Source organism: Orcinus orca, chromosome 15 (genome assembly GCF_937001465.1).
Source record: "Orcinus orca chromosome 15, mOrcOrc1.1, whole genome shotgun sequence".
NCBI lineage: Eukaryota > Metazoa > Chordata > Mammalia > Artiodactyla > Delphinidae > Orcinus > Orcinus orca.
Genome location: NC_064573.1, coordinates 70,194,636 through 70,210,706, shown reverse-complemented (window position 1 = coordinate 70,210,706; position 16,071 = coordinate 70,194,636). Strand labels below are relative to the sequence as shown.

Below are 16,071 nucleotides of genomic sequence, written 5' to 3'. Positions count from 1 at the left end.
TTTTTGCTCTGTCATCCACCAACTGGCTGTTGGGCAGTGATTATATTAGGTAGAAACAAATGAAATCACTGGTATTTCACCTAAGCAAGTGACAATTTCATATGGCTCAATCTAAGAGTAATATTAATGTTGATAATGAGAGCAGCTGAGTACAGAGTCACGGACAAAGTCCTTTTCATGTACATATCCTCCGTTAATTGTCCCAGCCCCTGTACCGTCTAGGCAGGGAATGTTAGCATCATTTTGCAGGTGAGGAAAATGAGGGTCAGAAGCACAGTTCAGTGCCCGCAGCCACCTGTTCACTCTGTCACTTGGACCTAAGCGTCCTTATCTGTACAGTGAGGTCAACAGGACAGAATATCTCCGTGAGGTCTAATGTGCTTGGCTACACAGACTTCTAAAGGGCTCTAAGAAAGCAGGGAGACGGAGAAGAATCCCTGGATCTTGTGGGGACGGTTGTGTGTTTTGGCCGTGTTTGGGGTACACCTGAGACATGGAAGCTTAGTCCGCATTCTGCAGCACCACCGCCATCTTATCCAAGAGAGAGGCCGATAGGACCAGCTCCAGGACATCAGGACAGGCTCAGGATGTTTACTGAGTGCCTACTGTATGCAGCTATTTTGTGAAGCCCTCCACAAGCACAGCCACAGAGTCTTCCATCATAGCTGCCATTATTTCCCCCCATTTTTCTGAAGAGGAGCCTGCAGCTCAGAGTAAAATGCTTGTCCAGGGTCACACAGTTCGTGAGTGGTTAAACGAGAATCTCAGTCCAGGTGGATCTAACTCCACATCCTGATTTTTTCCTCCCACACGTGGGCTCTGGGCGTTAACTCCAAAGTAGGTTAGAAAATTGTCACCAGCTGTAGGCTTCATTTCTTTTCCATCCGTCCATCTTGTTTTCAGCCAATGTTTATTTTGTTTTCTTCTTGTGCAGAGAGAAAAAAAATGTTGGTTTTTTTTCTCTCTGCACAAGAATATGTTGGATATGGATATGTTGGTTTTATGCATTCTGCTGCCTGTAGCTCCCTTGGAACATTTTTGGCTAAAATGTACTAAGTGAAACCACTGAATTTTTGGAGGGGGCGCTATGGAATGTTCCTCTCAGAGGTCAGAGGAGGAAACTTCCCCCCAGATTACAGCCTCAGAGTAGGCTTTTAATAAGCATTTTTTTTTTTGTATCTTAGGAAGTTTTCTGTGATGTCGATGACCCATGGAATTGAAACTCATCTACCAGATTACTCTGTCTCATAACACCTTTTGCTTCTTTGAGTGTCGCAATTACTTTTCTGACAGCTTATTCTGAAGATAGACTTTGTGATTTCCGGTGAATGGAAGGTCCGTGAGGGGGTGGTGTGAGGGTGCAGCGGGAGGAGAATTGGCAGTCACCAGGGAGCCAGGCACGACCTGCATTCATCTGAGGGTACGGATCTCTGGCAGGCTTGTTTCAGAGCCTGCAGGCCTGGACGACAAGAGGAAAATTCCGTTAAATGGCTGGTGCTTTGGCTAAGACTGCATCCAGGGATCTCTGAGTGAATTTGTTTCTCCTGGAGGGGGTGGCCTTTCTCCACACTCCCCCCCAACCCTGCCCCGCTTCTACCCTCACTGGGTCTCTCTTGCTGGGCGTTCCCTCATTCAGTCGTCATAATTATCGAGCTCCTACTGTATGCATAGAACAGTACCAGGTGCAGTGGAGGAAACAGGTGAATTAAACACAGGCTCTCCCTCCCTAACCTAGGTCAGGAACACAGGGTTAAAGGCCACGCTATTTATTCACACATTTGGGAGAGTGAGGCCATCTCTGGCACATGTGATGAGAAGGACAGGGTGCTGGGGAGGCTGTCACGGGGGACACAGCAGGTAAATTCCCCAGTAGCCTAGGGCCCTCTGCAGCTGTCTTGGGCCTGGGAAGCAGTCGAGACATAGGTGTTGCAGTGTGGCCCGACACACCTTGGTTCGGGTCTGGTTCGGCCCATGTGTAACTTATAACCTTGGGGAAATGCTTTCATTCTGTGTTTTTAAAATGGTGGTAAAACATAGGTAACATAAAATTTGCCATTTTAGCCATTTTTAAGCGTGCAGTTCAGTGGTATTAAGTGTATTCACACTGCTGTGCAGCCGTCGCCACCATCCATCTCCTGAATTCCTTCGTCTTGTAAAACTGAAACTCTGTACCCAGTAAACACTAACTCCCCCTCCCCCTCCCCAAGCCCCTGGCAGCCACCATTCTACTTTCTGTCTCTATGAATTTGGCTGCTCTACGGACCTTATGTAAGTGGAATCACAGTATTTGTCCTTTTGTGTTCGGCTTATTGTACTTAGCATAATGTCCTCAGGGTTCATCCATGTTGTAGCATGTGTCAGAATTTCCTTCCCTTTTAAAGCTGATTAATATTCCGTTGGGCGTATACACCACATTTTCTTTATCCATCCATCTGTTGATGGACACTTGGGTTACTTCTACCTTTTGGCTACTGTGAATGATACTGGCATGAATATGAGTGTGTGCGAGTATCTGTTCAAGTCCCTGCTTTCACTCTTTTGGGTATATATCCAGAAGTGGAATTTCTAGATCATATAGTAACTGCATGTTTAATTTTTCGAGGAACTGCCATGGTGTTTTCCGTAGCAGACACATCCTCCATTTAGTTTTGCATCTGTGGTTTTCTCCTCTATGAAATGGGCGTGGTAGTATGACGACCTACCTAGGGTTGCTGTGAGGCTGAAATGAGGTGGTGTCTGTGAAGGTCCCAGCAGAGTGGGCGGCACACAGTAGGTGCCCAGTACGTGCTCCTCCTCTACACTTACCTGGGGAGGTGGAGCTCTGTTAGCTCACAGACACGTGGGGTCACCCTCTCTCTCCCGGTGTATCCCTCAGCCATGCAGCCAGCTGGCCTTCCACTTTGGGAGTCTCCTGCCCTCAGCCTGTCTTCCTCTCTAACTCTCCTCTTTTTCCCAGGCTGTGGCAGAGCTCCTGCAGACCCTGGATCTGGAGAAGAAGACAGTGGCCGTGGGGCACAGCCAGGTGAGTAGAGCTTCTTCCTTTTGCCGTTCTACCCATGACGTCAGGGACGCACGTGAGACCTGAGTCTTGTCCTTCCTCAGCATCCACTACTTCTGTGTGTCTCCTTTCCACCAGAGAGGGCTGAACACAGGGCTAAGTGATCTCTGCCCTTGTTATGTAACAAGGCTGTTAAGACAAAATGTTATAATGTGGGAGGAAATAACATTGGGGAATATCATTTATTAGAGGTAACACTCCCAGGGACCTCAGTGGCCTGGAGAATTAACATCTGGACTTCAGGTAGGACTTTTGGAACCTCAGAAACACCCATCTTCACTCCGAGCCTTGTAACTTTTGCTTTGCAACCAACTGTAACACAACAGCCGTCCTAGCGGATTAGCAGCAGTAAGTGAAAGGAAAGGGCATGAGAAGAAGGTACGTGATTTTAGGGCTGAGAGACGTAGATTTCTCCAAGCTGGTGTTGAGCCAGAAACCCTTCCAGAAAAGTTGAAACGTTTAGAGAAGAATTCCATGGAGCCCTAATATGCTCATGCAGCTTGTAAGTTTTCAAGAGGGAAAATACAGTGTTTGGGGCTCCCCAGATGATCTGACCCTGGGACCCTCACCCTTTTGTTTTTGTGGAAGATGCATTACCACCTCCCAGAACTAGCGTTCCCTGGGTCATAGTGTGGGGAGTGGGGAACAGAGGTTGGAAACTCAAGGACCAGGAGGAGGGCAGGGCAGTAGGGACAACGTTTAGAAATACAAACTGGAGAGAGAAGAGACCAAGGGACCACCTCCCCACTTGGTTATCTACTGATTGATTAATGGCACCCAGGCAACCTTTGTCAATTAATTGCCTTCCACGTTCAGGTACCCTGTAAAGTGTTGGTGGCATTATTGGCCATTAGTACCTCTTGCAAAGTGAAGTGTGCTGCCCCATCACACCTCTTTCCTCGGAGCGCTCACAGTCATTCACGCTGGTCGTTGCCCCCTAGACACACGAGCCTCTCCCCGCAGGCTTCCTGGTCCTTCTACAGCCTGTGGTTGAAGCTGTTAGTCTGCTGTGGTTCCAACCTGATTGATCCTGCTGGGAGCTGGCAGCAACTCTGTGGACATTTCCAGCAGAGGAGATAAACCCCTGGGTTACTGGGCTCCCACCACAAGCCTGGTGCTATGCTAGGCAAATTCATATATTATTCCTCTTTTCCCTCACAGTCTCTCTTGAGATAATTACAGTATCCCTTCTTCACAGATGAGGAAAATGTACCTCTGGGAAGTCAGCCCCTTTTCCAGGTCCTCTAGGGAGCCAGGAGCACAGCTCCCATGGAAACCTGTACTGGTCCAACCCCCAAGTTCTCTTCAATACGCTGTGGGTTCTATTGTTTCTTAATGGAAATATACAGCAAATTCTTTACACACAGATGTTTATGGTCTTGAATCAGAGGAATTCTTCTTCAGCTCCAAGAACTTCATCCTTCTAGACCAGTGGTTCTCAAAGTGTGGTCCCTAGACCGGCTGCAGCAGCATCACCCGAGAGCTCCCCGGAAACAGAACTCTCAGGTGCCACCCCAGACCTACTGATTCGGAAACTCTGGGGATGGAACCCTGCAGTCTCGGTTGTAACATGCCCTGTAGGGGATTCCAGTACATGCTCAAGTTTGAGAACTACTGTTTAGATAAATTACTTAGTTATTTCATGAATTTCAAAATCAGTCCCTGTGATCCCATCAGCTATTGCAGAGCAGGGAAGAAAACAGCAAGATGAAAAGTCACTATACAAAGTCTCACAGTGGCGAGGCAAGATGTCTACCAGCCAAAAACATCCCCGTAATAAAACATTATTATTATTAATACTTGGCATTCACTAAGAAACTGTCCAGAGCAAATCAAGGTCACTGTGCCCTTTGGGAAGCCAGGCAAGGCAATAGACTGAGATCTTTAAGGGCAGATGCAACTCTCATGCTTTGCAGGGTTCGGCACTTAATAGGTGGGAAGGCTGTGAATAGGGGAAGAGAACAGGCTGACCTGGTCCACACCCAGGCCCCACCACTGCCTAACTGTGTGAATCTTGAGTAAGCGATTTAGCCTCTCTGAGCCTCAGTTCCCGCATCTGTAAAATGGACCCACTGCTCTCTACCTCCCAAGCTGGCTGTGAGACTCAGTAAATTGTCCTTTAACAGGGGCTGGCTGTCATCATTTGTGGCAGGCATTTGCCAACGGGGTCAGGATGCTTGTCAAACAGGATAGCGTTTTAATGTTTAAAGAATTAAACTCCTCTAATCTGGAAAATTACTAAGAGACGGGTAGCTAATTCCTCAGCAATACCAAAAAGGAGAGTGGTTGCCATATTAGATTTTTAAACCTTGGCTTGCCTAACTGGCTTCCAGAGATCCCTTAAAGATAGGGATGTTGGGATGTTACACTCTGCGTGGGCCCGATAAGCAGCTGGACCCCTGAAAAGTGAATAATTTAGATTTTTCTTTGTGATTCTCAGCCCCCGGTACCTTATCGAAGCCTGTGCCGAGGGCCATGACATTTATGAAAAAGGTGGGATTCCACATGCCGTCGGCCTTCTGGTCGGAGTATGCTCTTAAAAGAAAAAAAATCAAGCTAAGATTCTGCAGCGGCGATGACTTACTCCCACTCTGCGTATGGTCGTTTCCAATTATCTTTTTAATGAAAGCCTCATACTTAATCAATAACAGTTTTGGCAGCACTCGCTGCCTTTTGTAATGTATGGACTAGCGCTGTCATCACTTTGATCATTGATTTTTTTTTTATAGCAGCTTTTGGGACTCACTAGCTTGTGAAATTAATGCAGTCATTATTGAAGCAATCTGATAGGTAATGAGTCAATCGTGTGTTTATATCAATGAGGCTAATTGTCTTGGTGGTCCTGGCTGATAGTGTTCTGTAAAGCGATGGAGGGTTGCGAAACAGAGTTAGCACCGATTGGCTGCTGTGGGATTAGCAGAGTGGTCTTCATTACAGAAAATAGGTTTAAGGGAATGGAGAATCGATTGAGACCCTTTGTTCCACCTGGAATCAAATTGCATTTCAGCCTCAAACTCCCGGTGTTTGGATCATGTGAGCGAGGAAGTGAAGCTTCTTGCCGATGTTGAGAACGGGTACAGGGTGTGGACTTGAGGTTCTGGGTTCGAGTCTCAGCTTTGCTGACCACCAGCTATGTGAACTTGAGTCAGTGACACAGCTTCCTTGAGCTGACAGATTCCTCGTGGGACTGTTCTGCATATTAAAATGGGACATAGGAGAAAGAGCTTTGAAAAATTTAGATGCCATGCAAATGTTAATTACATTCAGTGACAATTGTAGTCTCGTCTGGAGTCAGAGAGAGGGAAATAAATCCCGGTGTTACCACCTGCTGGTGGAGGGTTGTTGGCACATGCCTTTTTTAGCCTTAGTTTCTCCCTCCGTGAAATGGGGGGATTGTTGTAACTACCATGTAAGATTCTGCGTGTAAAGTGCTTTGCCTGCATACCAAATGGTTAGTTCAGATCCAGAACACAGGAGGGCTCCATCAGTGTTAACCGTTGATTGATAATGTCATGGATTACTTGACAATGTCACTGATCAAGGTGGAGCTCACCAGTGGCTCCAGAGAAACTGAACACCTTTGGGGCTACAAGCCACATCTGGCAAAGAAACGCACAGGACTGTGCTTAGAAATAAGCGGCACCAAGGCGTCTGAAACGTAACCCTCCCGTCACCGACTCATACATATCCCAGCAGCAGAGCGTCTTTCCTTTGCCTCTGGGGAGGCGACACCAGCTTTAATGACCCCACCGCGTTGGCCGGAGCAGGCCTGGCCCCAGAGCTGCTGGTTCCCTCTGAAAACCCTCCCGTGTTCCCTGCAGTCTCTTGGGGGCAGCCGCGAGGGTGCTGGGGAGGCAGTGATCACTTTGCTGCAGGGGCCCTCATCCACTGTTGGTGCACCAGGGCCTGGAAACTGTGTTTTCCGCTGTGTTCTGCTCAGTGTCTGCACCTCCCGCTGGTGGCACCGCCAGGCCCCATCCCCTCCTGACCAAGGAGGGCTGCCCTCACTTCCCCCGCATTCTCTGCCCCTCCTTATAAGGCAGGACCAAGTATTTCTGGGGTGGCGCTTGTCTCAGGGCCAACAGCACTTATCAGAAAAGAACGCACACCCAGGACTGACACCAAGCCCATGATTCTGCATAGCCTGGGGTGGGGCCTGGGAATGCGCATTGACCACCTTCCCTGGGTGATTCTGGTGCACAGAGACGCTTAGGCAGGTCTGTCCTACCAGGGGTTCTCAAATGAGTGTGTGCATGAATCCCCTGGGGATTAAATGAAAATGCCAGTTCTGATTCCGCAGCTCTGGGGTGGGGCCTGAGATGCTGCGTTTCTAACAAACTCCCAGGAGGTGACAATGACCATGCTAAGGTGCATGGACCACACTCTGAGCATCCAGGGGCCAGAAGAAGGGAAAGAGGAGGCATCGGGAGGCAAGATGCTCTGACCATTTAGACCCCCAGTCAAGGGCAGCTACTGACAGATACTTCGGGTAGGTCTAGGAGAACTGGGGTCTGAGCGGCAGCCCCTCCCACTTGAGGTGGTCTGATTCGGTGGCAGCGAAGTCACCTGCAGCCTTCTCTCCTTCCAGGTCTTCCTCAAGGCGGGCGTGGTCTCCAGGCTGGAGAAGCAGCGGGAGAAGCTGGTGTCTCACAGCATCATCTTGTTGCAGGCGGCTTGCAAGGGCTTTCTGTCTCGCCAGGAATTCAAGAAGCTGAAGGTGCGGGGGCCCAAGTGCCTTGTGAACCTGGCAGGGGCGCGGGATCGGGGAAAAGCACCATCTGTGCTGGTCTGGGGGCTGTAATCCCTGCTTCTCGCGCTTCCTCTTGTGCACGAATCTCCAGTGGGATGTTAACGTGTGTATTCTGGTCCAGTGGGTCTGGGGCGAGCACGGGGTCTGCCTGTCTCCCATGATGGTGCCAGTGCGGCTGGTCCACAGACCCACCCCGAGTGGTCAGACTTTAATAGACACTTTGTAAGATGATATGATTGTTCTAGGACACTGACATCAAATCACCACCGATGTTAGCCTTGGTCAGGATATCCACGAGGTTGTCCAAGCCCTCCTGGGTTGGAAATGGTTTCAACCGGTCCCATCTCTGGAGAACTTGGCTTTCATGGGTCAGCAGAGAGCACGTGGGCAGGACCTGGCCACAGAGGCCTTTGGGACCAAAGGGCAAGGTCAGAGTCCTCAGTCCTGAACCACCCTGGGCCACCATCCTCAGACATATCCGGAGACTGAGTCTCCTTTCTGTAGCCTGCATGATGGAGAAAGGCAGCATGGCTCCGGAGACAAACAGGAAGCGTGTTCGAATCCCATCTGTACCACGTAGTACCTGAGTGGAGGTGACATGAGATAATGTGCACGTAGTACAGTACGTGGCTCTTCGTTACTGCTCGGTAAATACCAGCTGTCATTGCCTTGGTGTTGTCGTTGTTAATTACTGCCGCCAGAATGACTCTCGGCGCACATGCCTCCAGCTCATGTCAATTGGTAAATTCCCTTGTACGTACTTGGTAAGAACAGAAAAAGGCAAGAACATTAATAGTGAAAATACTGTAGGCAGTTTTACCAGCGCACTGCACTCAGGTAGTTTATGCCTTGGGATGATTTGAAATAGAGGTTAATTAAGCACCTGGGCTGTGTCTGCAGCCAGACTGCAGGGGTTCATATCCTAACACTGCCACTGAGAAGCTGTGTGGCACTGGGCACGTGACTGTACCTCTCTGTGCCTCAGTTTTCCCATCTAAAATGGAGATAATAACAACACCTACCTTCACAGGGCTGTAGTGAGGACTAAGCTGGTGCGTGTAAGATGCTCTGGGCAGTGTATGGCCCGTAGGAGGCGCTGTGCCAGCTGTACGAACCTTGGCTGTTGTGATGGTGGCAAAGGGAAAGGGCCTCTGGCTTCTTAGTCAGCTTGATTCCCACCTATGGTAAGAATGCACTAGGTCAGCGGTTCTCAAAGTGTGGTGCCCGGACCTGCATTGTGGGTAATGCAGGTTCTCGGGCCCCACCCCAGACTCACTGAATCCGACCCTCTGGGGTAGAGCCCAGCCGTCTGTGTTTTAACAAGCATTCCAGGAGATTCCGATGCACACTGAAGAGTGGGAAGCATGGAATTTGTGTTTAAATGCGCTTAAAATAATATCCCTTCCTTAAATATCAACTAGCGACATAATCGTGGCCACTGTTTCTCGCGGGCAGTGTCAGGGATTTTTGAGGATAGTTTTTGCCTTGCACAGTGACTTTTGAGCCTGATCCCCATGTAAGAGGTGACCCTGTTGTTTTATATAATATTTCTACTCCTTGTCCTATTATTATTATTATTAGGTTATGCAAGATTAAACTGTGGCCTAATATTGATGCCAGGAGCCTGACTCCATGAAAGGAAGGTTGTTTTTTTTTTTAAGTTTACCCAATCCCTTCCACTAGGATAAACCCATTTCCTGTACCCCCTTTGCCACCCTCTGCCTCCTTCAACTGGGCTGGAAAAGGCCCTTCAGTTTCCACTCTCCCTCCCCTGCAGATTCACCGGCTGGCTGCCCAGTGCATCCAGAAGAATGTGGCTGTGTTCCTGGCGGTCAAGGACTGGCCGTGGTGGCAGCTCCTGGGTTCCCTTCGGCCCCTGCTGAGTGCCACCATCGGGGAGGAGCAGCTCCGCGCCAAGGAGGTGGGTGCACGGGGCAGGCAGGGCGCCTCCCTCCGCCCCGCCCCTTAGTGTTTGCATCCATACCCGGTGCCCCACCCCTTGAAATTCTTCATCTGGGAATGCTCCGCCAACAGCCCTCGCTGCCCCCTTGCAGATATCCCTCTGCTCCCTTCGACACAGACCTCCCTCCACCATGTGGCCAGCTCCTCTGTGGGCTAGTGGGTGCTGGTCAGAGGCGCCATCACCACCCCGGGGGCGTGCAAACGCTCGCTTACTGCTCATCCGGGAGACTCAAGGGGAGAGTTTTTGAGTCCTTTATCTTCTTATCTCTCAGGGGGCACTCCCCTTACTCTCCCTTCTACCCTATTAGCACCCACCTGTTACAGATAACTGCTCTGATTGGTTTCTGGTTTATCCTGCCTGTTGGTCCTTTTTGCAAAAATTAGCAAATACAGGCATTTCTCAGAGATAGTGCAGGTTCAGTTCCAGACCACCGAGATAAAGTGGGTATCACAGTAAAGTGAGTCACGTGAATTTGGTGGCTTCCCAGAGCCTACAAAAGTTCACACTATACTTTAGTCTATTAAGTGTGCAATAGCATTCTGTCTAAAAAAACAGCGTACGTACCTTAATTGAAAAATAATACTGTTGGGAAAAATGCACCAATAGACTTGCTCAACACAGGGTTGCCACCAACCTTCAATTTGTAAAAAAATGCAATGTCTGCAAAGTGCAATAAAGCCCAGCTCAATGAAACAAAGTATGCCTGTGCACACACACACACACACACACACACACACACACACACTAAACTAATGGTTCCTTTCTTTTTTACACAAAAGGTAGCATACTATGTTTTCTTCTGCAACTTGCATTTTTCACTTCAAAATATATTTTAAGAATCATGGCATGTCTATTGTTTTGGATTTTCTTTAAAAAAATGTTTTAACTGAAGTATATTGGACCTGCAACATTGTGAATTTAAGCTGTGCAACATGTTAATGTGATACATTTATATATCGTCACATGGTTCCCATTTTTAAAGAAGTCGTCCTTGTTCTCGTTTCATGGCCACATAGGCCTCCTTGGTGTGTGTGTTTCATGGTTCACTCCACTAGCCTTCAGTGCGTGGGCATTTCAGTTGCTCCTGATGGTGGTATTGTAACCTCGTGCTGACCCACTGGCCAAAAAGTGATAATTAGGGAAGATGAAGAGCTGAGCACCCGTCTCACTCGGGCGTGCCCAGTCTCAGGATAAGCAGCGGTCCTGTTCTGAGTATTTGCATTCAGCCCCTAGACTGGGCTGGTATAGACCAGACTTGCGTGAGCAGAGCCATTGATGTTCAGAAATGGTCAAAGAAAACATCCCTCGTAGGAACTTGGCATCTGGGTGTCATCACAGATAGGCTGCTGAATTGCCTACTTCGTTCCCTGGCCACTCTTTATGTACGTGGAACCTATACCTCCAGTGCAGAATGGCTTCTGTTAAGGTGTTTGCTTTTGTAGGCGGAGCTTACAGCGCTGAGACAGAAGCTAGAAAAGTCAGAGAGGTCTCGGAATGATCTGCGGCAGAACACAGACCTTCTGGAGAGCAAGGTAGCCCCATCCCTCCTGTGTGGGGTCCCCGTGCGGGGGGAGGTCTGCTGATGGAGAAGGTGATGAGGATGAGCCTGGCATTGTGCTAAGTGCCTTCGGGCCTCCTCAGAGTAACCCCGTGAAGTGCATGCTGTTACTGTCCTCGTTTTACAGAGGACAAAACTTAGGCTCTGGGATATTAGGTACCTTCCCCAGGCCACACAACCAGCAAGTATAGAGCTGAGATTCAAACCCATGTCATTTGGCTCCAAAGGGAAGAATTTCTTCAATAAGTCACAAAAGCACAAATCACAGGGGGGAAATGATCACTGTGACCCCAGTAAAGTAATCAACTTCTGATCGTCAGAGCATAAAATGGAGACACACCACATACTGGGAGATGAAATCTGCAACACATATAATTGATAAAGAGTAACCAGGATATGTAAAGAATTTCCTCAAATCAACTGGAAAAAAGGCAAACACTCCAGTTTAAAAAAATGGGCAAAAATTAGGAATTGGCAGTTCCCAGGAGCAAGAGTTCTGATGATCAGGAATTCAGATGGCCAATAAACTCGTGAAAAGATGAGCAACTAGCTAGCAATCAGGAAATGTGAATTAACACAATAGGTGTCATTTCACGCTTCAGATGGGCAAAATCCAGAAGTCTGATGTAGCCAAGTGCTGGCAGGGGCATAGCAGCAGGAGCGCATGCTGCTGGGGGGAGTGGAAATTGATCTCATGGCTCTTGAACAATCTAGCATTATCTCTGAAAGATGAAGCTGCCTGTACCCTGTGGCCCAGCAATTCCACTTCTAGGTACACATGCAGGAGAAGCTCTCTCACCTAAATGAAAAGACAAGAAGCTTATAGCAGCAACATTTGTCATGTTGAAGAAATGTGAACACCCAAAAGGGAGTCTGTTGACAGAATGGATGAACACATTTTGTTACACTAAAAACTCAGTTAGCAAAGTGAAAATGGATGAAGAGGCAGCAAACCATGGCCCGCAGGGCAAATCCATGTCACCACCTGTTCTTTGTAGTTTTATGGGCACACGGCCACGCCCATTCATCTGTGCCTAGTCTGGCTGCTTTTGTGCTACAAAGGCAGAGTTGAGTAGTTGTGACAGACTGTATGACCTGCAGAGATTAAAAATATTTACTATCTGGCTCTTTATAGAAGACGTTTCGTGACCCTTCAACCAGAGATACATGAACGAACATGGATTGCCCTCGAAAACAAAATGCTGAAGGAAAAGGATTAATTTACAAAAGAATGCCTAAAATATGTTCAGTACATATCAGTTTTTAAAATGTGCACAACAATACTATACAGTGATTGGGGAATATAGCTAAGTAGTTATGGTGTAAAGATATTCATGGGAATAATAATGCCAGATTCTGCATAGTGGCCGACTCTGGGATGGAAGGGACACATGACTGGGGAAGGTTGGGCTGGGGTGTGTGTGACTGCAGGCCGGGGTTTTCTCTCTTTGGCTGGGGATTGAGTTCGTGGGCTGGGGATGAAGACGTGAACTGGATGGCCCTGCCCCCAAGGAGACGATCTCAGATTACAGACCCCTACACGTCTTCATTCCGTATAATGTGGGGGCATGGTCAGTGAGCTGTGGGGAGACCAGGAAAGAGCTCTCCAAGGAAAACTTGCCATCCCATTCAGTTCTCAGGGCCCGGCTGAAGGTGAGGAGAAGAAGGCGTGTGTCTGAGGCACAGAATTAAAAGGGGCACCAAAAAACTCAGCGAGATAAATAGTATTTAATGCAGTATCTTTTAAGAGGTAAATTGAATGCAAAAAATCCAGGATTGGGCTTCCCTGGTGGCGCAATGGTTGAGAGTCCGCCTGCCGACGATGCAGGGGACGTGGGTTCGTGCCCCAGTCCGGGAGGATCCAACATGCCACGGAGCGGCTGGGCCCGTGAGCCATGGCCGCTGAGCCTGCGCGTCCAGAGCCTGTGCTCCGCAACGGGAGAGGCCACAACAGTGAGAGGCCCGCGTACCGCAAAAAAAAAAAAAAGAAAGAAAGAAAAATCCAGGATGAGCAGAATATCAGAATTTTAAATAAATGCAGGGTTTACAGGCCAAGATTAGGGTGAGGCAAGTGACGAACTCTGCACAGTGGGATCCTGTCTTGATTCTTTATTTAAAAGTTTGATATTTTAGTCATCACAGATTTTTGGCATTAATTTTGATTTTCTTAAAGATTGCATTAACGTTTTTAATTTATCTTGATTTCTGAGGTTTTCGGTGCTCCCTTCAATTTTGCACCCTAGTTGAATGCTTCGCTGCCTTTCTTCAGGAAGCCCTGGGTACCTCACAGGCTTCTGGTGGAGTTCAGGTGGAGCTGATTTATTCCCATGTTCATCACATACTGTGAGCATCTCCCGTGTGGCAGACATTCAACTGGACCGACCCTTGGATACAGCCAGGGACAAAGCAAAGTCCCTGTCCTCACAAAGTCTCCAGGCCAATAGAGGGAGACAGATCACAAGTAAATAAACACGCAAACTAACTTCAGATCGTGGAGTGCTGCAGGTATTAAGCAGAGCGAGGTGACAGTGGAGGGAGGTCGAGTGGGGGCCAGTATTTCCTGAGTGGTCAGGGAAGACTTCTGTGGACTGAGATATTTGAATGTAGATCTGAACGATTTGCTGTACCCGTTTCTGTGCAGATCTGGAGGAAGGGTAGAAACAGCAAGTGAAAGGTCCTGAAGCAACATGAGATAAAGCTCAGTCCAGAGCAAAGCTAGAGCGTTCTCTGCCGGCGAGGCTGTGATGTTGTCATTACTGGTAATATTGCTTGGTTTGGTTGATGGCTAATAGGGACTGAAATTAGATTCACCATCAAGCCAACATAACTCAACCTTCGCTCTACGTTCGCAGCCTGAGTTGAGCCTCGCTGGCTCACGTGGGGCATGGAATGAAGTTGGGGTGGGGGGCTGTCTCTTTTCCACCCTTCTCATCCTCCCCGTGATTGTGTCCACTCTCCCCACCAAGGGTCCTCTGTCTGCTCAATCCACACCCACTCCCATGGTCAGGCAAGAGGCAGGGGCCCCTGGAAGTGAGAGTCACGTCTGCACACAGAGTTAGGAGAAGCTGGGCGGGCGGGGCTGCTGCGCCATGAGCCGGTGCCCCTCTCGTGGACGAGACTGTGAGGCGGAGACGAAATGACAACTGAGAGCGCCTTACGTTCTCCATCGAGGCTCCAGAGGGCCAGTGGCCTGACCTCTCTTGCCGGAAGTAGCCATGAGTAGAGCAGCAGAAGCAAAAAATTGGAGCTCTGTGGGCTGATGGGGAATATTGGTGACTTCCCAGTAGAAATTCCTTCCTGCCGAGCTGACACTTGATGCAGTAATTCATCTCGAGCTGTCAGGTTGGACTTGGGAGTTTGCGATGTGTCAGCTGCTGGGGGAGACTTGGAGAGAGGGATGCGGTGAGCATCTTTAGCATCTAGAGCTCCAGCTTACGGGACACTGGGAGGAGAGAGGGAGGGAGCCAGGCTTCTGAGACCGGAACCAAGCATAGACATGTCAGCACCTATGGAATATTCTGTCCAGGCTCTTTTTGTCTTTGTGTCACACACGGTTGAATGCATGGGGCCTTGAAAAAATAAGATAAAAATTTAAAGCTAAGAAAATCAGAGCAAAGGGAACTAAGAGTTGAGGAGTATACAAAACCAGGGAAAGAGTTAGAATATAGACGTTTACCATTGGCCTCAGACTCACTCTCACCTCACAGCCTTTGCCTGTGCTGTTCCCTCTGCCTGCAACATTCCTCTCCACCCTCTTCACCTGGTAAATGTCTGGTCATCCCTTCTTACTGAGTTCAGGTGGTGCTTCCTCCAAGAAGCCTTCCTTGACCCTCTAAGGGTGGGTTAGGCCCCCACTATATTCTACCCCTGGCCCTGTGCTTCCTTCCCTCACAGCATTGATCGGTGCAACCTAATCACCTCCTGTGTCCCAGCTAGACTGGGAGAACCCAAGGGCAGGGATGTGTCTTGCTCATCACGTCAGCCCGGCCCCAGGAACAGAATAGACACAGGATGGGTGAGTGGAACCATTCAAAGTGGGCCGAAATTTTGACACTGAGCTTCCTAGCAACCAAAGCAAAGAGGAAAACAGGATATTCCATAGACATGTTGTGCCTAGGTTAAACACACACACACACACACACACACACCTGTTGCTTGAGAAAAAAGTAACTTTTCAGGGTATTGAGATAATCTAGGTATTAGAGAAGTTTCTCTCATGAATCCTCATTAAAAGGGCACCAAGGGCACTATTCACACAGTAAATACAAGAGGGGTCTGTAGGAATGCTTTTGGTAGCATCTCCTTGAAATGCAAGCCAAGGGTGTGATGCCAGTGCCATAAAGAGAATTCAGCCGGGAGTCAAAGCAGCGCTTTATCCAGGAAGCACATTTAGATGACTGAGTGTTAGGACTTCTTCCTCTTCCTTCTCAAACCCCCCTTTCTGCCGCCTCTTCTTCCTCCTGTTTCTCCTTTCCTCCTGCCTTTTAGACTTAGGTTAAGGTCCAACATACAAAAAAGTGCCCACATCTTAAGTGTACAGCTTAATGAATTTTCACAAAGTGGACACACCAATGCAACCAGCACCCAGAGTGTGACACAGGTCACTCCCAGCTTCCCTCAGCTTCCCCCCCGGTGCCCCCTTTCAGCCACTACCCTCCACCCATAACCACCAAACTGACTTCTGACGCTATAGATTAGTTTTCTCCGTGTTTCTGCACGTTACCTAAATTCATCGAAGATGC

At 48.6% G+C, this 16,071-nt stretch overlaps 1 protein-coding gene across 1 annotated transcript in view; it reads left to right on the top strand.

Moving 5' to 3' along the window:
* The window catches only part of MYO18B (myosin XVIIIB), a 235,423-nt gene that overhangs the window by 96,902 nt on the left and 122,450 nt on the right, over positions 1-16,071 (top strand). Inside the window, exons 22-25 of the mRNA XM_049697804.1 lie at positions 2,957-3,022; positions 7,647-7,775; positions 9,586-9,729; positions 11,214-11,303. Of these exons, the coding sequence (XP_049553761.1) occupies positions 2,957-3,022; positions 7,647-7,775; positions 9,586-9,729; positions 11,214-11,303 (429 nt within the window). The remainder of the gene's footprint in view (positions 1-2,956; positions 3,023-7,646; positions 7,776-9,585; positions 9,730-11,213; positions 11,304-16,071) is intronic.